Below are 22,583 nucleotides of genomic sequence, written 5' to 3' on the forward strand. Positions count from 1 at the left end.
ATGTTATAAAAACATATTAAGTAAAGCAGGTGTTTCTGCTTATTGGTTTCTTTAGGGCAAGATAACTAAGGGAAAATTGGAGGTACTAGAGCTAATAAATTGTTTGTTTGCTCCTGTCCGAGTATTTTTTTCTAATTTTAATTTCCCTATTAATCCATTCTTTTGTCTCATTTTCTTTTAATACTAAATATAAAAAAAAAATTATTTAGTCCTAACTAAACTTTTATCTGCCGCCTGACACAAAATTAAGATTAATATCGTCAAAACTACTTACCAGTTATATAATCTTTAAGTCTTTTCACGAACTTTCCTCCTCAACTTTAAGTAGTTCAATAATAGTTAAAAAATATAGTAAAGTACACTCCGGCCGCAACTTTATAAACTTATAAAGCTTTGCGAGCAGCACTGAAATATTTTACTTACGTATAAAGTTAAAACCAAATTGGGAATGACCTTCACCCCTCGATAAATCTTTACCAGGTAAACTTTTCGAGGGTCAGATAAAACCTTCCACGAACTTTAGCATTCATGTGTCTCGGTCTTATTGCGATAATTAGAAAGGTTCCATTAACACTTTAAATGAAATGTAATAAAAGCTTAGTGAAGAATTAAACTTACATTGCTATTAGTATGGAGGATACTGGCAACGATTTTTAATGTTACATTTTTTATATGTAGCACAAATCTGGTAATATCTCGAGCTTTTCGTGACTCTGACTAATGCAAACATCAGTGAGCTAATTAAAACATACCCTTATAGGCTTTTAAAAAAGTGATGGGGTGATACTTATAAGGAACTATGGAGACGAGATAATGTCGAAAACCTCATCAATACATGGTAAGTTTCTCGGTGACCTACTCAATTTACAGTTTGAGATGGGTCAAATATGAAATGTCTTTACACATGCTTATTTTAACCTAAAATTTTCTTCTTACAAGTAGCTTCACTTACTTCTTACAACAATGATACTAGACTTTACTGTGACTAAACTCTTGTATCTGTAATTGGTAATCAAAGGATAAAAAAGGGGGGAAGAGAAAGAAAACTAAGAAAGCTAACTCTTGAGCAACTTTTATACCATTACGACTCGACTCACATATTATATGTCCGCGATAACGACTTAACTCATTATTTACTTATTTTTCATAAATGCTTAGTATCAAAGTGATTAGTGTAGTGAGCAACCTAATGGGAATTTATGTGTTATGCTCTAGGAATTGATCAAGTCCTTAAAACTACACTAAAACTCAATGATAATTATTTTTGGTATAAACTAATTCTTCAAAGATGTACATTTCTTAATAATCTTAGGAACTTTATTGGAAGTGCTGCCATGTAATCGCACCAATGGATCACAAATAAAATTAAGTAAAACTTTTAAAACCTTTATTTAATACTATTCTGAATATTTTCCTAAAAAAAAAGTATTATATTAACTATATAAATAAGCCCTAATGAGTTGCTTACCTGTTTAGACGTTTTGGAACGCATTAACTCTTTTAGTAAAACAATTAATGGTGACTCAAAAACTAAGGTCCATAGAGCTGACAGAACAAGGGATACTATATAGGCAAATATCGCATCCTTATACTAAAATCACATACAAAAAAAGTATATAGGCTTGAAAAAAGTGTATACTCGTAAACTTACCCCATTGAGCTGACTATACTCTATTGGAGCCTTAACGGTCAAACGCAGATATAAAATAGGACATGCATGTGTGATATACATACAAAATGTCAGTTTGCTTAGCACTTGCATAGTAGGGGTTGTAAGCATTTGGTTTACAAAACCTAAAATTATTTTCTCAGTTATGATTAATTTAATAAATAAGCTAAATTTTTACCCCCATATCCACTATGACACGCAAAAATGACCCAAGCGAGCCCTAAGGACCAAAACACCCTTAAAAGTACGAAGTACATGTCATAAGTGAAGTCATTATCGTAATATCTTGCCAGCTGTACTTCCTTATAAGCTAATGTTGTTGCAATAAGTATTAATAGAGCAGTTACCCAAAACAGAAGATTTGTAGCCTAAAAAGGAATTGATTATGGAAATTGCGGTTAATTTTTCAGGGACTTGCCTTGCTCAGTCGCCATTTGCTGTCTTGTTTCTCTCTCATGTAAACTCCCAACATAAAACCCATAAAATAGACGTTTAGTCTCGTGTGAGTTTCAAAAAGACTAAAAATTTTACGTGTAGCAGCAAAAAATGCAAAAAGTATCTTAATAATATTAGATATTCTTGGAATATTCCACCAGTTTTATGCAAGGATATATCTCTATGTTATGATTTATTCTGTTTTCATAATAAAAGTATTTGTGAGATACTCCTGGAGTATCGTAGTTTTTTTTCAAAATATTCTTGGCCTATGTGTTATATAGTTTATTACTTACTTGCTGGAATTATGATAGAACATTTTTAAAACCATTGGAAGTGCAGTTCCCACTAACAAATTAAATATCAGTAAATGTCCCATGATCCATTTAAAATGGGTCTTGATTAAGATGGCAACTGGTATTAGAATTATAGGGGATATTAGAAATAGTTGCCAGTCAGCTGATAGATACCAGGTATGTGCCATACACTACAAATTAAATAAATTACTTATATTATCATACTTCTTATATTCAAAAAATAATAATAAAAGAGAAAAGTAAGGCAAAAATGGAAGATTTTTTACTTTTTACATTTTTGATCTTGAAGTATTTTTTGTTTGATTTTTACGGCATATTAATAGAAAATAGCCAAGAATCAATATTGGGATCAGTTTTGTTCATTCTTGTACTATATAGGACAAGTTTGCCCTAGGCTCTCCGCTCTCTAAACTATTGTAGCTGATTAGAAATTTGTCACATTGTTTCCACGAAGTGTCTCTTGGCTGAATTTCACGGATGCTTCAGTTAAGTCATGGGTTATGCAATCTTAGAATAAAGTATTTTTTCTGATGGCCTTAACATCTTTAAATTACAAAGAAGGTGCATAAGGCTGGACTGGATTTCAGGGAGAACTGTCTTCAAACTTTTATAAGACTTGGAACATTTTTAAGTGTTTATATCCTACAATATCTAATATAAGTCAAGCAAAACCTGCAGCTTTTTAAAACTCAGGATGTACACAACTTCCCTACTAGGCACAAGTCCAACCTAGTTACCTATCAACCATCTTCGCCTTACAAGATCTAGAAGTGATACAAGCTCGACAAAATAAAATATAAAAGAGTAATAAAGATCTTTCTACTAAACTGTACTGTTTATGACTTTGAGAACTATTTCCAGAACTGCCATATTTTAAACTTCTTAAATATTTTCATTTTTATTATACTTTTATATTAATATTTTTAGTGCGTAATATGTAAACCTATGTTTTTCATTGTTTTATTAATTTCTGATGCTATATTGACCTGTAAGAGTACTAAATTTGTATCATATTTGATGTATTTCGTTTAATGAACATAAGGGCTGATGCTTTTTCCTAAAACAACAGCCACAAAACGAGTTATTTCACAACTAATTGGTGACAAAAAAGTGACAAATTTATTTCCCTATTGGAATTTTTTTAAAATATTTTTTTAGGTGATTCGTTATATTCTTTTTTTGCTTCTTCGCTAAAATTCTTTATATACTACTTGACACATGTTTCGCTCACAATCGTAGCATCTTCAGGTGAAGATTGATAATATCTATGGGAAAGTATGTTACTAGTCTCAGTCTATATCTAATCCTAAGATGCATTATACGTAAAACACGTGTATTAGTAAAGTAGCACCCTTAATCTATACGTACTGAATGATTTTAATATAAAGTAAAAACAGTTTGGTTCCTTATATTAAGTTTTTTACGTATAATTGATCCTTACCATATCCTCAGGTGCAACATAATTTTGCGTATAAGTAAAAAATGCAAGCCAATGCTTTAAGCATCGATCTTTTTCACTTTGAATCCCAGCATAGAAAAGCGGTCCATTTCCAGTATGCATGAAAACTGTCGTTAGAATTATGAAGGCTGAAGCAACTACTGGAGTCAATCTGTACAAAAGTATTGTAATTAATAATACATACATTAGCACAAATTAGTCCTATTTACCGGACGTAACGTTGAAAATACATTAAGGGTATCCGTTTCAGATGGACCAGCAATGAGGTGGGCTTCTGTTTTAAATACTGATAAGCCAGCAATAGTCCAGACAAAAAGAAAAATGTGTCTACAGCTAAATGTAATGAGGTTATGTGGGTTGATTTTCTGGACCATTCAAACTATAATATGAAATTTATTAAAAATAGATAAATGAAAATTGGAAATTACCTCTTTCAAATACGATCTGTTTATTCCAGGGGCATTGATAAAAGTGGAAAAGGTGTGACCCAGTATGACCCAAGCCATACTAATAACTCGTAAGCCATGTATAACTTGTATTTGTTCTACAGAACCCTTAGAGGTCTTTAGCAACTGCTTGCCGTTGTGTGCTAGTGAAAATGCTTTGGCAAACAGTCTAAATCCATCTACAAGAAATGTTTACTTTTCTATGTAAAAAGAGCCAAAAGAAGATACTTACTATTTGAGACCTTAGAAGCTAAGTAGATATCAGACAGAGTAGCAACCAGTATGTTTAAGCAGATAAGAAGCGAGAAGGCCCTAAAAGAAAAGACATGAAACCTACGCGAATCAGCAGTAATTACTAAAAGGCTTACAGAAATGTATAATCCTGCCATTGCATAGGTAATCCTTGCTTTGTCGAGCAAGCAAAATCATTTAGTAAGGGCGCATACTCCTCAGGTATGTTCAATAGGTTAATAAGGTCCTTAGGTGTGCATGCGTTGGGTACACAAGTTGATAAAACATAATAGTCATGGAGAGACTAAAATTAAAAGTAGTCATGGATTATCATCCATTGAAAAGAAATGGTCATATTTAAAGCGGTGTTAAGGGAGGATTTTTAATAATTTTTGGTAACTTTTTAGTGTTATGGTTTATGTCTAATTTAAAAAAAATCCTGCCTTAGCTATAAAAGTTTTTTCGATTTTTTTTAATAACGCCTTTTTCAGTTTGATTTCATATTTATGAAAGATTTATTTTTTGCCTTTCTTTTTATTATATTTTTTAGAAATGAAAGATTAAGACACTTTTAAAAAAGAAAAACTCGTACATTAATTAAAATACAAAAAAGAACACAGCTATGATACATGAAAAAAACTTATTTTTTTTAGACAAGTTTTAGTTAATTTTAAAGTATGTCCTGGGATTTTCCAGAATATTCTGAAGATGTTCTAATATTCCTGTAACATACCTCTGAGTTATATGCATAATTGCAACTTCCTGGAAATTGTAAGTAAGTTGGCAACTTCGCAGCACATGTTCAATTATATTTTTACTCTGTTTTCATTTATGTCGAATGAATTTCTTTAATATCTTAATCGCGATTGTATTATCAATGTTGTTTAATTACAATAGTTTAGCCTTTAAAATTCATAATTATACTCAGTAAATTAATAAATTATTATTTGTTATATTATAAGCTGTTATTTATGCGTTTATTACTAAATTCTTTAATGGTAGATGCAATAAGATTGTATCTTGTTAGTTCTAGTATAGAACCATCTCCAAATATTTTTTTTTTGCATTTCCATTTCTTTTTTACTTCCTCTAATAAAATATAACACTAAAAAAAGACAGTTTAAGTATATATCTACCCTTGGCTTCTATATCATGTACAATATGTCATAAGTTAATCTTATTTATCTATTAATATCTCTTTATCTATTATTTGGGAATACCAATAATACATTAAATAATTAAAGTAATATTGTATTCAAATTGAAATGTCAGTTCACTGCATTCCCCACCGCACAATAAGTTTGACGAAGATTAATTTGTGGCAAAATAATGTGTCAAACAAAGATGGGTACATTATTATTTTATTTAAGTTTTAAAATAGAATTTATTTTATTATTAGCAGGAAAATTTATTTCAAATTAAAATTTTTTTAACAACTAGGGTACAAGTAGTACTAAACTGTAAAGTACCAAACCCTTTAAAAAAAAAACAAAAAATACTTACGACATTAGTTTCTAAGTTAAACAATTCACTTGGCAAAATAAGTCCACCAGTACAATGCTTCCCCAAAAGCCTTATATCATCTTCAGTTAAATCTATGTCAATGCATTCGTCATAACTTCCTAAGTCTAAATTGGTTCTTACAAATAAACCAGTATAAGGAATCTTGGAATTAGCATCTACCACTAAAATTACATTTTATAAGTAATCGGTTGAGTAAAAGCACTTACGCTTACTTTGCAGCAATACATTTTCGTTGTCACATAGTATACTTAACTGTTTCCCGCATAAACTATCCTCCTGATTGTTCTTGATCGTTTCGCAAATATCTTCCAGTGTGAACTGAGCTAGCACATCTAGAATGTCATTGCCAGTAATGTTAAGCATTCCTATAATGCTTTCTTGACATTTTACTAAACTTATATCACTTAAAAATAAGAAAATTAAAAACGAATAAATTCGCTTCATTTTTATGTCCATTAACACACTACTACTTTATTAAAATACTATGAAATTGTTTGTGTGATTACTTTTAAGTTCTATCAGTACGAAGTACACGCGTATGAACTTGTTTATTTAAGAATTATTTTGTTGAATACTAATCATGAAATAAATATTTTGTTTAGTATTAAACGATCATATTTCGCAGGATCATTTCTTTTTTTTTATTAACATCTCATTAGATTAAACTTTATAAACAATTACTCATTATGTAAAACGGTTTCGGTGTAATCTATAAGCCAGCGAGGTTGATAATATAAAATAAATTTACTTAAGAAAGCTGAATTTTAGTAGGAATAGAACTGTAAATTTCGATTTTAATATGGTAAAATGAAAATGATAAAATGGTCCAGTTAAAAATTATTTGCAAAATAGCAAGCGTCCTTGTTTTTCAGTTCCGATCTTCAGCACCGTTATTTTACTACAGAAAATCCGAAGCAGGAGATTAAGAAGCCTTAAAGAAGCAATACAGATATGGCAAAGGTTGTGCTTCTGTAAAGGATGAGGCTTAAAAAATAAATTTGAAGGGCATTAATCGATTGGTATCTATATATTCTTGGTATTCTGTGTATCGGTTTTCAAATTGTAAATACCTACCCCAAAAATTATTAATTAAATTCATTAAATTTAAGAGTTCTGGTTCTTCAGAGCAAAATATTGAAAGCCTTATTTAACTATGATCAGTTAAGACCCACAGAAATCTTCTATAGGAGTTTTGCAGTTAATTCAATTTAGGAACAATATAATATATAACAACGGAATCAAATCTTTAAATCAATATATAATTAATAATATCGTTTATTTTTTAACATAATGGCTACATACAAAAAACTGGTATCAAAAAAAGTATACAATATATACAAACTACAAAATGCATAAGGTTGCAAGGAGAAAAAAATACAAAAACATTAAGAAGCACGAAAAACTAAACATTAAAAAGTGATAAAAATTAACCTAGTTTAAAAATGCTATAGATAAAAATAAATTAAAATTGTAAAGATAAAATTGTGAGCTTAAAATGAAAGTTAAAATTTTACATATACAATGGCTACTAAAAATTATAACAAAACTGACGAAGACAAGAATAAAATAAATTTCAAAATATTGCAACATTTATTCAAAACAAATCCTCTCAGGTGCCGCTTGATCTGGTTCAAATTATCACAATTTTTGATGTCATGGGGCAGCTTATTAAACTCAATTAAGTCCTTGAATAAAACAGTAGGTATTGAGCATTTGACTGGTTCGACATCTATCTACCAGAATAAAATCTGTACGATTTCTTGTGATGTATTCATGTACATCTGCGAATACTCTTAATTTTTGACAAATATTTTAAAGGTAAACAAGTATACATTAAACATAATTCTTTGTTTTACAAATAACATATTTAGGACATTTAACATAGACGCAATAAGAGTATAACGATCACATTTCAATACTAATCTCATGGCTCTGTTTTGTATTATTTCCAGTTGGTCCACTTTATACTGAGGCAAACCAAACAGCAGTGCAGTACAGAATTGTAAATATACAGAAAATATTCATGATGTATGTGTCAGAAATTTAGCAAAACTAACAAACTTTATATAATTCCATATAACAGGCTTTAAAAGAATATAACAAATTGCCTACATAAATTGAAACAATTATGAAATTTCCAAAATTTAAAAAGTTGTTACATAGTTATTTGGCTGAAAATTAATAAATAGTGAATAATATAATGTTTCTATATTTTTTATCTTATTTTTGTTTGTTTGTTTTTTGTTAGGGATAGTATGATTTTTACATATAGATTTGAAATTTGTAATACATTAGGATTTATAGAATATCACTGTTAGTTAATTTTAGTCTATTTCCTTGTTAACACGATGTTACGATCACTGATTAAAGGAATATTATTATGTTATAATATATAGTAAACAAAATAAGTATTTAAAAAAAACATAATAAATATACTCATTTCCGAGAAAAAAAATTCTTATATCTGATTATTTTTTAAAATTTACCAAAAAATCTTATTGACTCTTGAAGTTATTTAGTTTAGCTTGTATTAACTTTTCCGCTGCGCATGATTGCCTCAAGCAAGTCCGTCGCGTATTTTTTCCGCTCTATGTGAACAAAGCTTAATTATGACTAACCTAACCAACAAAAAAAAATAAGCAAAAGGTCACGTCAAAATCAGACAGCTGTCCGTATAACCTGTCAACGATTTGTTCCGAAAATCCCGATTCGAATCCAAAGAAAAATCAAACCTCTAGGACCTCTAAAAAGGGTCTGGTGCTTAGCTATTGAATAATCCGGCGGTACAGTTATTATATAATCTACTATGGCGAGCTTGCTAAGGACCCTAGCGCTTTCTGAGAATGTCGTAATGAAAGGTGGTGTCAAGGTATGTACAATTTATTTAACAAGTGTTCTAGGTAAATGAACTATTTTTGGGGTAATTTAACCTTGAGTCTACCATAAAAGTATTACATAAAGAAATGATCAAAACTTATAATTAGGTTTTGGCACCGGTGGCAAATGGTAGATGGAATCCACAAACCCAACAAAAGAGAAATTTGAATGTTCATGAACATATCAGTTACAGTTTGTTGAAAGGTGCAGGAATAACTGTACCCAATTTTGGGGTAGCCAAAACAAAGCAGGAAGCTCGCCAAATTGCCGAGAAATTAAACACCAAAGACCTTGTCCTTAAAGCTCAGGTATTAGCCGGAGGTCGTGGTAAAGGACACTTTAAAAATGGGCTTAAAGGAGGTGTCCGAATGGTTTATTCGTAAGTAAATATTATTTTTTTTACACTCATAGAGCTCTCAGCTTGTTAATTCTATGTTTAAATTAAAGTTAATTGAATATGAGGTCTATAATAATAATTTAATAGGTTCTGTCCTATAAATAGAATTTATTTTTGTTGACATTGTTTTGATCTTTGTCATAACAACATAACAGAAAGCACTCCATACATAATCAAGATAATTGAAGTTCACCCACTGTTTATTTGGTTCTTCATGTTTTTATGATATGATATCCAAAGGTCACAGAAAATATATATTACATTTGATAAAAACTAATCTATATATTAGATTGTGCACAGAATAATATAAATGCATAATCTTAAAAAAATGTATGTTATAGTAAAAAAAAGGTTTTCCAGTCTATTTAAAGTGTAATAGGATAAATCAGTTTGAGTTAGTTTAAACTAGTTTATCCCGATTTCTCATACTCTATTTATTATAATGAAGAATGAAGTAGGTGTATTGCAATAAATCCTGAAGCCAATGCCCATGTTAAATAAATTAATATTTTATACATCTTAAAATAAATAAAATATCAAATCTATTTGATTGACAGGCCAAGGCAAAGGCACTTTCAAATTCTTTTTCAAGTCAAAGTCAAAATATGCTTTGTTGATACAACAGTAACTATTTTTAACAATGCAAAATACATGGTTCATTCATACAATAAATTAAAAAAAGTTAGAATAATATTTATAAACACACATACTTACATATTTTCTTAAATATAAAGCACTATCCAAAGTACAATGAGGCAAAACTCACATAGTTTTATGAATTAAATAAGCAAAATTAAAAAAAATAACTAAAATACATACATTAGAAAGAGTAACTGTAAAGGCCGGAAAGGCTGTAAGTTTGCTCAAGAGACCAATAATCCTTTAAACTAAAGTCTAAACCTGATCAAGGAATGTAGAACATTAATGTTGCGTAAAATAAATTTCATGAGTCTGATATTGGGCATTTTGAATTAAAACTTTAGTTAACTAAAGTTTAATGAACGAAAAACATGTTGAATATAAATATTTTGTAACTTGAAAGAGTGCTAAGATAGACTTTCGAGTGCATAGCATAGTTGGTACAATAATAAGGCAAAGAAAACAATCAATTGAAATCCTATTAAGTAGTTCCGGACAAATCACAAGGCCATTCAAAAGTTTATAAATAAACACCAAATCATTCTCAGTGCGTCTCTTAAGTAAACTCCGCATATTCAGCAAGTTTATTGCTTCATCATAACAATGGTCATTAGGAACTGGAATGCGAAGTTTATAAAGGCAGAATCATAGAAATTTATTTTGAACCCTCTCCAGTGCCATACAATTATTCATGTACAGAGGAGACCAAATTATTGATCCATACTCCAACAAAGAGACAACAAGTGATGTACAACCTTTTGCAAGTTTCAACCGACAGATCCTTACAATTGCGCAGGACAAAACCAAGGACCTTAGATGCTTTAGTTATAATAGTATTTACATGGGTATTAAAATTCAATTGTTCATCAAAAAAGATACCAAGGTCCTTTACTACTTCAGTGTACCTAAGATTAACATTATCTATAGTATAGGAGGAAGTTACCTGTTTGTTTCTTTTGTAGAAACTAATGTAACTGCATTTACCCACATTCAGAGCCAAACTATTACCAACACACCATTCACACAATCTATTCAGATCATCTTTCAAGAGAACCATGTCTTGTTCTGAACTGATCACCCTATAAACTTTTAAATCATCAGCAAATAACAAAAAAATACTATTTTTAAAGCAAACCAAAATATCATTAATGAAAATATTGAACAACAGGGGAGAACAATGACCACCCTGTGGAACCCCAGAGGTCACACTGATAAGATGCGACCTAGCATCCCCAATTTGTACCTGAAATCTGTCAGAAAGAAAACTTGCAAACTAGGCCACCAAACAATCTGAAAAACCAAAAAGTCTAAATTTTTCTAATAATAAGCTATGGTTGACACTGTCAAATGCCTTGGAAAAGTCTGTATATATTACATCCACTTGTTCACCCCTCTCCAAAGCACCTAACAGAGCACCCTGATACAGCAACAAGTTTGTAATAGCAGACTTGCCATGACTGAAGCCATGCTGTTCACTTAACAGAAGTTCTTTGCAATAAAAATTAATTTGGTCATAAATAAGACTGTCTAGAAGTTTTGGGATGGCAGACTGTACACACACACTCCTGTAATTGATCATTTCATTAGCAGCACCACATTTAAATATAGGCGTAATAAAACTGAGTTTCCACTCAGATGGAAAAACTGTCAAGTCTAAAGACCTACTGAATAAAATAAAGAGGGAATAAGAGAGGGCACATACACATTTTCTCAAAAAATAATTGGGTATACGATCAGGGCCAGCACTAAGTTTAAGGGGTAATCGAAAGATCTTATCAAAAATTAATCCAATAGATAATTTAGGATTTGGAATAGTCATGTTTACACCAGCCTGCCGAGAAGGTAAGACATTATTATCTCTATTATAGACAGTAGAAAAAAACCTGGCAAACCCCTCTGCAATTTGTTCACAACCTGCAAACTCCCCATCATTATAGGTCATCAAATCAGGAAGCCTATTCGTTGCTCTCCTGTTATTAAACTTATACAAAAAACTTTTGGAGTTTGTATAAAGTAACTGGTCCAAATTTGAAATAAAGTTCTGGTAACAAGTCTCCGTTAGAGTTTTGCACCTAGCTCTAAGATCTGAAAACACTTCGTAGTCTGCAACAGTATGACTAGACTGATATTTTTTATGTGAAATTTTCTTTTGCTGGATCAAGTACTTTAACTCCCCTTAAAACCAACTGGGAAAAGACGAGGTTTTGAATCTCTTAAGACGCACAAACAAAGCCATAGCCATATTCAATATATAATAAACTCTGAAACCGCATCATCAATATTAATTACATTCAAAACATGGTCCCAATCAACTCCACACAAATAACTATTAACACCCAAATAATTTGCATTTCTAAAGCATAGAAGAACTGTACAAAATTTAAAGTTTTTTCTTTACCATTGTCAAAAGTTAATTCAAAATGATAAGGCTTATGATAGACAGATTTATCAAAAACACAGTCAACAGCTTCACTCACCACTAGATCATTCCTATTTGTAAAAGTGAGATCAAGAAAGGCATTTCTATCATTTGGCACAAAATTCCTTTGAAAAAAGTTAAGGTAAGAATAAAACTCCCCAAGTATTAATCCACATGAGTTAGGTGGGCATCTAACAACAGTTCCAAACTCATCATTTTCCTAAAGAGCATCCGGAACATTAAAATCACCAAAAATAATAAAGTCAGAGTTTGAAAATTGTTGCCAAGTTGTTTAAAAGTAATAAGAAAACAAAAAATTCTAGCACATTTAGTTAATTTTAGAATAATTATCTATACAAGCACTGATAAAGTTACCAATCTGTAATAGTCTATAATTGCTAATGATTATTCAGCAATTATAGACTATTTACAAAACTTAACACTTACTAGGTATCAAAGTCAAATAGTATAAATTTTTATTCAGGTATCGTTTAAGTTGACTTAAATTTAAATAAATTTATTTTCAAATTATCGACCACTGTCATCAACCTAGAGGATTAATTAAACAATTTACAAGATTAGAAAATACTGACTCAACACAAAAACAAAATAACTTTGGCATTCCTCAAGGAAGTATATAATTACTATTTATCATTTATATAAAATGATATTTTATTGAAAGAATAAAGTTTCTTAACTCATATGCACATGACACTTTAATAACATGCGGTGGAAAAGCCAGAAGTAATAATGAAAGTTAGGCAATAGAGATTTGATAAGTTCCTAAAAATGTACTTATTAAATGTAGAAAAAGCAAAAGCAATATTGGTCAGTACAAAACCTAAACTTGATAAAGTTAACATTAAATCATATAATATCGAAAATGATGAAAAGAGAATTGAATAGGTTTAATATATGAAGTATCTTGGCTTTGAAATTGACAATGTATTAAATGTAACAGAACAAGAACTTTACTTTTTCTGTAGAACCATAAAATTTCTCACATTGTTTACAAGAGTTACATTATTTAAAAGTATAATTCAATCTCATTTCGATTATTAAGCAAATTTAATGTATTGTATTTGGTGTCAAAAAAAGATGTTATATTAATTCTTTACAACTACTGTTTAAGATGGGAATAAACATGGTGCTGAGGTGCAATGGGTGTTCACCCATAAGGGTTATGTTAAGAATTTTGAAAGTAATGACTGAAATTAACGAGTGAAACAAAGTTTATACTTTTTAACAATCGTTTTTTTTTACAAACTATGAAAAGATTTGCTTCCTGAGTATTCTACTGAATTCGTCACCCCCGAAATAAGATTAAATAGGGCAAGATATGCATCTACAATGAAAACACAATTTTTTAAAGGCTTACATGAATTTAATTCCTATTAACATTAAAAAAGCTCGAAAAACTTTAAAAAATTGCTAAGAAAACATTCAAAATTAGACTGTTTAAATTATGTAAATATAAAACCTCACATAAAAACACAAGTCTTGTATAGGTATGTAGTTGTTATATGATTTTGATCTTGTGTATTCTACTTATTATTATGTTAGTGTGATATAAACTTTAATGCTTTAAGCACTGTTTTTAAGGAGGTCTGCTAAAATTAAATTTTTAAATTTAATTAGGGCTTCCTATTTTAAATAAATAAATGAAGCTGTTCTGTGATAGGAAATTTGAAAAGTTAATTGTTGCATTAAACCCTAATATGGTGTATTAAAAATAATTTATATTATAAAAGATTAGGGCATTATAATAATTACCATTAACTAATTTAATTAAAAATATTTCAATTAAGGTGATTGATAAATCAATCAGTATGAAACCTAAAACCAGATAAAATAACTCATAACACTAATATAAGAACATTTTTGTACATTAAAATTAGTCTTATATAAACTTAGTAATAACTTTTAAAAATGTCAGTATAGGCTTTACATCTAATATTTTCTAAATGTTTCTTTACCTCAGGCCAGAGGAAGCTGAAGAAATTGCTGGCCAGATGTTGGGACAATACCTAGTCACAAAACAAACCGGCGAAAAAGGCCGAATTTGCAACGCCGTTATGGTCGCCGAACGCAAATTCCCCAGGAAAGAATTCTATTTCGCCGTAATGATGGAGAGAGCCTTCTCTGTAAATATTCTATAACGCTTAAGTTTAAAAGATTATATTCCTAAAATTTAAAGGGTCCGGTAATCATTGCTTCCTCGCAAGGCGGCGTCAACATTGAAGAAGTAGCCGCGGAAAACCCAGATGCGATCGTATACGAACCCGTGGACATCATTAAAGGCCTGACCAAGGAACAAGCTGAGAAAGTGACCCTTAAGGTGGGACTCGAATCTCAAAAGGAACAAACTGTTGAGATGCTTATGAAATTGTACGACTTGTTTATCCAAAAAGACGCTTTGCTTATCGAAATTAATCCTTATGCCGAGGATGCTGGTGAAAAATGTAAGTGTTCCAATAGCAAAGTTTTATCATGATTTTGGACTGACGCAGATAAATTAATGGGTAAACTGTTTGATGTACAGGTCCGAACTATCAGTTTTTTAGACTGTGGTTCTGTGGACTGTTAAATTTGTTAGAAATGAAACCTGTACGCATTTATTGGTATATAAAGTTTCGCGACACTATGTTCGCTAGATGGCTGAATTAGATTGAGTAATTCTGCAGTTTAGACACATTTCAATGGAACTTTTTGTTAAAATAACTTTCAGTTCGAAGTAATAGCTAAGTGTGCACAACACACTTAGCTATTGATTTGATTATATGCTACTGAAAAATTGATATTTTTTTACAGACTTCTCACTCGATGCCAAGTTCAGATTTGACGATAACGCCGGATTCAGACAAAAAGAACTGTTCGCACTCAGAGATTGGACTCAAGAAGATGAAAAAGAAGTAGCCGCAGCCAAAGTAAAGCTTCATATAAACGACTATAAATCTGGAATTGAGTGAATGTGTCCTTTTTTTAGTTCGATCTTAACTACATCGCTTTGGACGGCAACATTGGATGCATGGTAAACGGTGCCGGTCTAGCTATGGCAACCATGGACATTATTTCTTTACATGGCGGTTCTCCCGCCAATTTCTTAGATGTAGGTGGCGGTGCTACTGCGGCCGCTGTCAAGGAGGCATTTAAGATCATCACTGCTGATCCAAAAGTAAGTTAATTTTTTGAATTATTTAACATGCTATATAATTATATTATAAAATTGCGACAGTAGGATTGGTTCTTTACGTTAAAAATAACTTTCAGTTTTCTAGCCTGATCTTTGCACAAAATGAAATTTGGTTTTAGTTAAAGCATTTATATGGTTGGTGTAATTTATAGACTGCTAAAAGTTAGGCTTGGAGACTTTTTACTTGCCTTTGAAAAAAGACTAGCTATATTCAATTTTACAATATACTTAAAGTTAAATAATTAATTTAAGTTTAGGTGATCAGGGTGTCTCAAATTTGTATGGCTTTATAGTAGTCATCAAGCAACCTACTAGAGTTACAAAACCAACAGAATCTCTCTTGGATATCATTCTAATACCAAATGAAGAAACTAATTTTTAAGCAAGTATTAAGGACGTGGGTATTTCAGATCATTTTTTGACATATTGTAATGATAAAAATAAAAAATTAACAATTAAAAAAATTTCAGTTCAGAAACATAAAGAATATTAATAAAGAATTACTTGCTAAATTTGTATAAGGTACTCGTTTCAAAACATAATTTATTTACATACAGTTGGAGAAAATGTCGCAATGTTGAAAATTTTCTTTAAAATATATTTGATGTGTTAGCTCCTGTTGTTTAGTTTGAATACAAAAAACAAAAACCACCATGGTTAACGTACATTATTCAGAAAATGATACACTTAAAAGACAAGGCTTATAAAAATATCAAAAAAATAAAAGCGACATAAACTGCAAGTATATACAAATTAAAAATTCAAGCTAGTATAGCTACAGAGGAAGAAAAAACAATTTCTTGAACACCTTGTAGTATTGGGTTTTAAAAATAAAAAAATGTTTTTGGCAAAGACTTAAAAAACTTAATATTTATTGTTGTGATAATAGTAATGAAATGCCTGAGCAACGCATAATAGCTTAACAGATTCTGATTTCCTTAATTATTATAAAAATAACTAGAAGTTTTAAACACCTGAAAATGTAACTTTTGTACTGTACCCACTAACATAATTTTAAAAAAATATTTATATGAAATAAAGTCGCTTGCTACTCAATATCCAGAAAATATAAACGGCAGGTATTATTGGAAATTGCTTTTTTTTCCTCGGAATAACTAAGCAACAGCATCTAAAGCTCTCTAAAAAGATATATCGATAAAATATATCATTTAATCTTTTAAAAATCAAGTGAAACTCAATGAAGATAATTTGCGTTTTCTGCAAAATGGGACTTCACTATGTCTTAGTATTTACAAAATATCTCAACGTAGGATGCCTCAAATAAGTCTTGATATTCTTTTGTTATGCGCTGATGCATTTTAGGTCATATGTTGGTTACTTTGATGCAATTTCTTTAATTACGGACTATCTGACAAATAAAAAATAGTACGTTGAAACTAGCAGTGGTGTATCATCTGTGAAATCACTGACATGTAGCATATTACAAGACTATTGTATTCAGCAACTATCCCTGTAAACTTTCAACATGCCGTAAACATTGTAGTGCTCATTTATACGCATATGATACATGACTATATTTTTCATGTATCTCTGAACAAAAAATAGTGCTGCTGAAAATATCAATAATGATCTTGGTCAGCTCCTTGATTTTTTTTTTAAACATAATTTGAACATAAATGAATCCAAGTCGGATTTTATGATTTTTGAAAAACATTGCGAGATTTTGAAATCAAATCAATATATTACCTTTTTGGTTTACCTCACGACAAAATCATACGTAGACTTAAGGTAATACGATTTTAACTAGGAGTACCAATATCTTAGTCTTATGCTCCAAATATTCTTTAAAAGAGTAGAAAGAGTGTTTCGAAAGCTTTTAATTTTTTATTTAAAAATTCTCCCTGGTATGAGCTCCTTTCTAGCACTCTGGAAGTGGATTATAAATTTTGATATCCATGAAATGTGGACTTTTTCATAAAGCACAGCTAGCTAATGTTAATTTCTTGTGTTAATCGGCCCAGACTTTACTGACATGGTATGAGGATTCTGATGCGGGGCTTCCCCAGAAAATAAGGCTACGACAGAGTTTAGACTACACGTACGCAAAATAGAAGTTAGAGAGCGTTCCCACTATATCTCATATTTATTAGGGCAACATTTGCAAATGCATTTTTTTTTACAAATACTGTCATCATATGCATTTAAATTCATGTTCTTATCTATCAGAAGACGAAGGAATCAAGGCAGATTTATCAAGCGAAATTTATCAACTGAATTTCAGAGTGGTTCAAACTAAGTCGATAAACTTACACCAATCTGACATTTGCCCTATCACTAATTTTATTAATTCCAGGGCAGCATTTAAAGTCTTGTGGCTCATGCATAAGACATGGTTTTAAAGGCTCTTTAATTCAGAGCATTTACCCCATTCTGATTATGCTCGAAATCTGGGGCTCACATTGATTCGATTTAAAGATTTAAAGGCATATGCAAATTTAAAAAGACGGTTTTTACATAGACGCCCTCTTTTTTCTTCACAAAAAGTTAATTTAAGTAATGCCCTCGTATTGAGTAATTTTGATTCTGCAGACGTTATATGCGGACCATGTTTAGATAAGATTGATAAATATCGGATTCAGTGAATATAAAAGTCATACGGTTTATATGTGGAATTTGTCGTTGTGATCCGGTCAATTTTTAAGTTAAGCGAAGCTAAATGGCTCTCAATGGAAGCTAGAATACAGTTCCATGATCCAAATTTGTTTCAGTCAGTAGTATTCTACAACCTCTCTTCGTATTTGACGAACAAAAAACCATATAGGACCTACGTATATTCATTAAATTTAGGTCATAGAAGACTAATCCCTCAACCTCCGCATATCACAGCATTTACCAAAAGTCATTCCCCTACAATATTTACTTACTCTACAACCAAATTCCAACACAGCTTAGGAATTTATTGATGGACGGATTTAAAAATCATTATAACAAAATTTTGAGAATCTTTGTATTGATGGGGCATTGCATTTTAATATGATTTCGTTTTTGCAGACTCTTGGTTAATATAATATTTGGGTTTGAATCAATGCACAAAATAATTCGTGGAATGCATTTATTTTTGACGTATTTTGATATTGTAGAATTGTTATCTAGTCAAGGGTTTGGATGCTAATTTTGTACAGTGAAAGTCGCTTATAGCGACGGTGAAGGATCACGAAAATTACGTCGCTATATCCGACCTTCGTTATATACGACCTGTTTTTTTTTCTAGCAAATTAATAAAAGATAGACTTTACGATAGCCAGAAGAAATAAAATTCGCTATCCAATTTGTTTAAAACAATTTATTAACCACTAATTTACAAATTCACCACATGTAGTACCTACACCTTCTCCAGTTTTAAGGCGTGAAATAATCTGTGATTTTACTCTGTTTTTTTGTTCGAGTATCATAATAGATGAATTCAATTTTTTTCTCTAAATTATTAACATGGTTTACCAATATTTCGTCCGATGAATAGTTATACAAAACAAACTTTTTAATAGTATTTGTGGCTTGAAGAGCTTCTGCTGCAGATGGAGGTTCAAATTCTTTCCCTTCTGAACCGTCGTCTTCGCTTTCCTCTTTGTCCTGAGAGAAGGATAAGATGTCGTCTACAATTTGTTCTTCACTGCGATTGTCGCATACTTCCAAACTATTTTCTGCATGTAAGTACTCGGTCCATTGATCATCTGACAATGCAGCAGACTTTTTTATTACAGCCAGCGGAACCTCATCTTCCTCTTCAAAATTAACATTAATTAATTTAGCCAGTGGAATGTCATTTTCTTCATCAAAGCTATCATTTCTAACATCCTCACTTTCTACGAAGCCTCCATGTCTAAAACAGTTGGCAATTGTTTTTGATGAAACTCTATCCCATGCTTTAGCTATCATTGATACTGCATCTAAAAGGTTAATACAACACTCTTTGCCTTGTTCAGGATTTTCTTCATTCATTTTTTTAAAATGCACTTTTAATGATCGAATAATCCCTTGGTCGATTGGCTGCAGAACAGAGGTAGTGTTTGCTGGCAAAAACTCGAGTTTTATGTTTTTTAAATTATCAACTTTCGGATGAGCGGGACAGTTGTCTACTAAAATTAAAATTTTTTTCTTGGTCTTCACCTTGCATCCCATTCACGAAGAATACTGACAAATAAATCAGAAGTCATCCAGGCCTTTTTGTTGGACTTGTACACGACAGGTAATGTCTTAATATGTTTGAAACATCGTAGATTTCTCGACTTGCCGATCACAATAAGCTTAGGTTTATCCGATCCTGTCATATTGGTAGCAACTAAGACTGTAATTCGTTCCTTTGATAATTTTCCGCCGGTACAAGTTTCACCCTTGAATTTTAATGTCTTATCTGGGGTCAGTTTATAAAAAAGTCCTGTCTCGTCGGCATTATATGTTTCGTCATCCTTATATCCTTTTCGTATTTCAGGCCAGACAGTTGTTAACCAGTTTTCACGTACTCCTTGAGGCACACTGGCAGCTTCGCCACTTATTTTCCCAAACACTATTTTATGTCTTTGACGAAAACGCTTAATCCAACTTTCAGAACATTTAAAGTCCACTTTACCCATAATTCTTCCAAAATCATTTGCTTTTGCCTGCTTATAAGAGTTCCACAACTTCGCTGACTTTTGAACCACTTGAGTAAGGCTTGATCGATATCTGGGTGTTGAGATAACTTGAGTTTTTTCTTGCCTAATAAATTTTCGTTGAACGCTTCGTTAATTTTTTCCTTGTTCTTCAAAATTGTGAGTTCAAACACTTGAGTGAGATAAATCAAATTCAGTAGCATTACTTTCACCAGATTCAAGTCTTGCGATAATAAGACCTTTTTCTTCAGTTGAAAGAACTGTTCTTTTCTTTGACACCGAAGCCATTGTACAATGTTTGTAATCACAAAAACACAATCAAAGCACATACAAAGGTAAAACAACAATAAAAAGCAACATCAACCCTTTGCAGGAACTGTTAATCCATGCTGGACTGGAAGTAGTATCTTTTTAAAATTGCCTTTCACCTCTTTTTTGCCATTTCTATTTTTGTGGATTAATAAAATATGTAGTAGTTTTTTTTTGTTTATTGTAAAATTAAATTAACTGCCAAATAAAAAATTTATTGATATTGTTTTTATTATTATATTTGTATATTTAAGGTACATGCCATCCTGGTCAATATTTTCGGTGGTATCATGAGATGCGACGTGATCGCCGAAGGTATTATCGCGGCGGCCAAAGAACTAAGTTTAAGAATGCCCATCGTGTGCCGATTACAAGGCACCAACGTGGACGACGCCAAAGTATTAATCGCCAGTTCGGGCTTAAAAATCTTGCCGGTCGACAATTTAGACGAGGCGGCCCGATTAGTCGTCAAATTATCAAATATCGTCAGTTTGGCCAGAGATGCGAAACTGGACATCAACTTCGAGATGCCCCTGTAATTTTTAGGCAATAGTTAAACTCTCCCTCTAATATTTATTTAACTGTAACTTTTGTGAGTATTTTAACTTAAGGTACTTGTAAGAAAATTGATCCCCGCTCCATTATTTCATTAAGTAGGCCAAATTTATTGTTAATTTCTGATCATTTTATTTATTGAAGCGTATTTTTTTGATATTAAAGGTTTTATGTATATATACTTATTTGGTTTTGATTAGGTGTTTAATTTGGTTGGAGTGTTCATATCTATTAAATGTATTACATTTAATTTGTAAGTAGAAGTCTATTCTTTCATCCATTCGGGTTGTGAAGGGCAGGAAGACTTTTCTCCACAAATTAAATTAGTAATCTTTTTGTCAAGAGTTATGCATTTCGATGAGTTCACTCATCATCATCAGATTAAAATTTATTTATTCTTTTAAGAGAAAGACATTAAAGTAATAAACAGTAAATCAAAATTAAAAGGTACAACAAAAACTAACGAAATTACAATTAAAAGTCAAAGTTTTACATAAACGTTATAGAGTCTGATGATGATGAGTGAACTCATTGAAATGCAAAACTCTTAACAAAACGATTGGCATTTTCATTTGTAAAGAAAATTCTTCCCGCCCTTCCCAACCCGCTATATTACATTTAATGTAAGGTTTGTTTTAAATTATATAAAGGGCATCTCATTCCTAAAATTAAACTATAGCGAAATTCACAGCAACATATTTAATAAACGAAACGTACTTCACGTGTGATACTGAGATTTAACCAAAGTTTTAGAATATTCTAACTAAAACTTCTGTTAAAGTTAACTTAATTTTATTTAATATATTGGAACTTGCATCATGCGAGTTCGTTTTTCTGTACATTTGTTATGTAATAAATGTCTATTTGTTGCTTTAAATGTGGTTAATTTTATCCCTAGGCTTTTTCGAGATTCATATAAGTGATATTTTTGATAATTATTAAAATTCGATTATTCTTATCAGATTTTTTAAGAATTTGTTTCTAATTTTTCAATTTGCAGCTGATTTATAAAAATATTATAATGAGACCTAGCGAGCAAAATCACAACATTAAAACGGTAAGTTTATTCACCGAACATAAACTAGAATAGAAGGATCACTCTAAGCGCCGCCCAAAATGTTGCCTTTCTCACTCGCTTTCTGATGCTAATCTTTTTTGCTGCCCGGTGGCGAATTTAGGTCTCATTCGGCCCGTCGATGTTTATTCGTGTCCGCGTACAGGCTTACTTATCGCATAAAACTTTTGGTGGTTGGTTATACAGGGGCGTCTTCAATATTAGAACTATAATAGCGTTGTGCGGAAATTTTGTACTTTAAAAATTCCGGCGATATGTTGCGTAGATGGCTGCAGGAGTAAAAGGGGATATACATTTTTTTTAAATAAAAATGGATGAGTTCACAGAAAAAAATACACGCTTTTCTTTAGTATTTCTTAAATATCTCGGAAAATTGAGATCCTACAAAAAAATCTAATAAACAAAAGTTGGTTTAAAAATAAAAGATT

At 31.1% G+C, this 22,583-nt stretch overlaps 2 protein-coding genes across 2 annotated transcripts; one reads left to right on the top strand and one right to left on the bottom strand.

The window, feature by feature from the left end:
* Window positions 1-1,373: 1,373 nt before the first annotated feature.
* Window positions 1,374-6,644, bottom strand: LOC126743992 (nose resistant to fluoxetine protein 6-like). The gene is made up of 13 exons (XM_050451295.1): window positions 6,294-6,644; window positions 6,061-6,242; window positions 4,695-4,861; window positions 4,559-4,638; window positions 4,309-4,505; window positions 4,090-4,259; window positions 3,863-4,031; window positions 2,401-2,591; window positions 2,088-2,187; window positions 1,848-2,037; window positions 1,652-1,794; window positions 1,469-1,591; window positions 1,374-1,414 (listed from the first exon to the last, which is right to left on the bottom strand). Exons 1-13 carry the CDS (start codon window positions 6,535-6,537, stop codon window positions 1,388-1,390), a joined length of 1,983 nt encoding a protein of 660 aa, XP_050307252.1. The 5' UTR covers window positions 6,538-6,644; the 3' UTR covers window positions 1,374-1,387.
* Window positions 6,645-8,746: 2,102 nt separating this feature from the next.
* Window positions 8,747-21,957, top strand: LOC126743735 (succinate--CoA ligase [ADP-forming] subunit beta, mitochondrial). Its single transcript, XM_050450948.1, has 7 exons — window positions 8,747-8,950; window positions 9,066-9,337; window positions 14,395-14,557; window positions 14,611-14,875; window positions 15,225-15,340; window positions 15,400-15,588; window positions 20,780-21,957. Exons 1-7 carry the CDS (start codon window positions 8,888-8,890, stop codon window positions 21,062-21,064), a joined length of 1,353 nt encoding a protein of 450 aa, XP_050306905.1. The 5' UTR covers window positions 8,747-8,887; the 3' UTR covers window positions 21,065-21,957.
* The last annotated feature ends 626 nt before the right edge of the window (window positions 21,958-22,583 follow it).

This window comes from Anthonomus grandis, chromosome 13 (assembly GCF_022605725.1).
Source record: "Anthonomus grandis grandis chromosome 13, icAntGran1.3, whole genome shotgun sequence".
Lineage (NCBI taxonomy): Eukaryota > Metazoa > Arthropoda > Insecta > Coleoptera > Curculionidae > Anthonomus > Anthonomus grandis.

What these genes read in the sequence shown, in the direction of transcription:
- LOC126743992 (XM_050451295.1), bottom strand. Translation starts at nt 6,537, where the DNA reads ATGGACATAAAAATGAAGCGAATTTATTCGTTTTTAATTTTCTTATTT. An exon ending in TTAACTTAGAAACTAATGTC is followed by an intron (nt 4,862 to 6,060) that starts GTAAGTATTTTT and finishes TTTTAATTTTAG; the next exon opens with TCTCTCCATGACTATTATGT. An exon ending in GCAAATGGCGACTGAGCAAG is followed by an intron (nt 2,038 to 2,087) that starts GCAAGTCCCTGA and finishes ATTCCTTTTTAG; the next exon opens with GCTACAAATCTTCTGTTTTG.
- LOC126743735 (XM_050450948.1), top strand. Translation starts at nt 8,888, where the DNA reads ATGGCGAGCTTGCTAAGGACCCTAGCGCTTTCTGAGAATGTCGTAATG. An exon ending in GGTGTCCGAATGGTTTATTC is followed by an intron (nt 9,338 to 14,394) that starts GTAAGTAAATAT and finishes TCTTTACCTCAG; the next exon opens with GCCAGAGGAAGCTGAAGAAA. An exon ending in CGAGGATGCTGGTGAAAAAT is followed by an intron (nt 14,876 to 15,224) that starts GTAAGTGTTCCA and finishes ATTTTTTTACAG; the next exon opens with ACTTCTCACTCGATGCCAAG.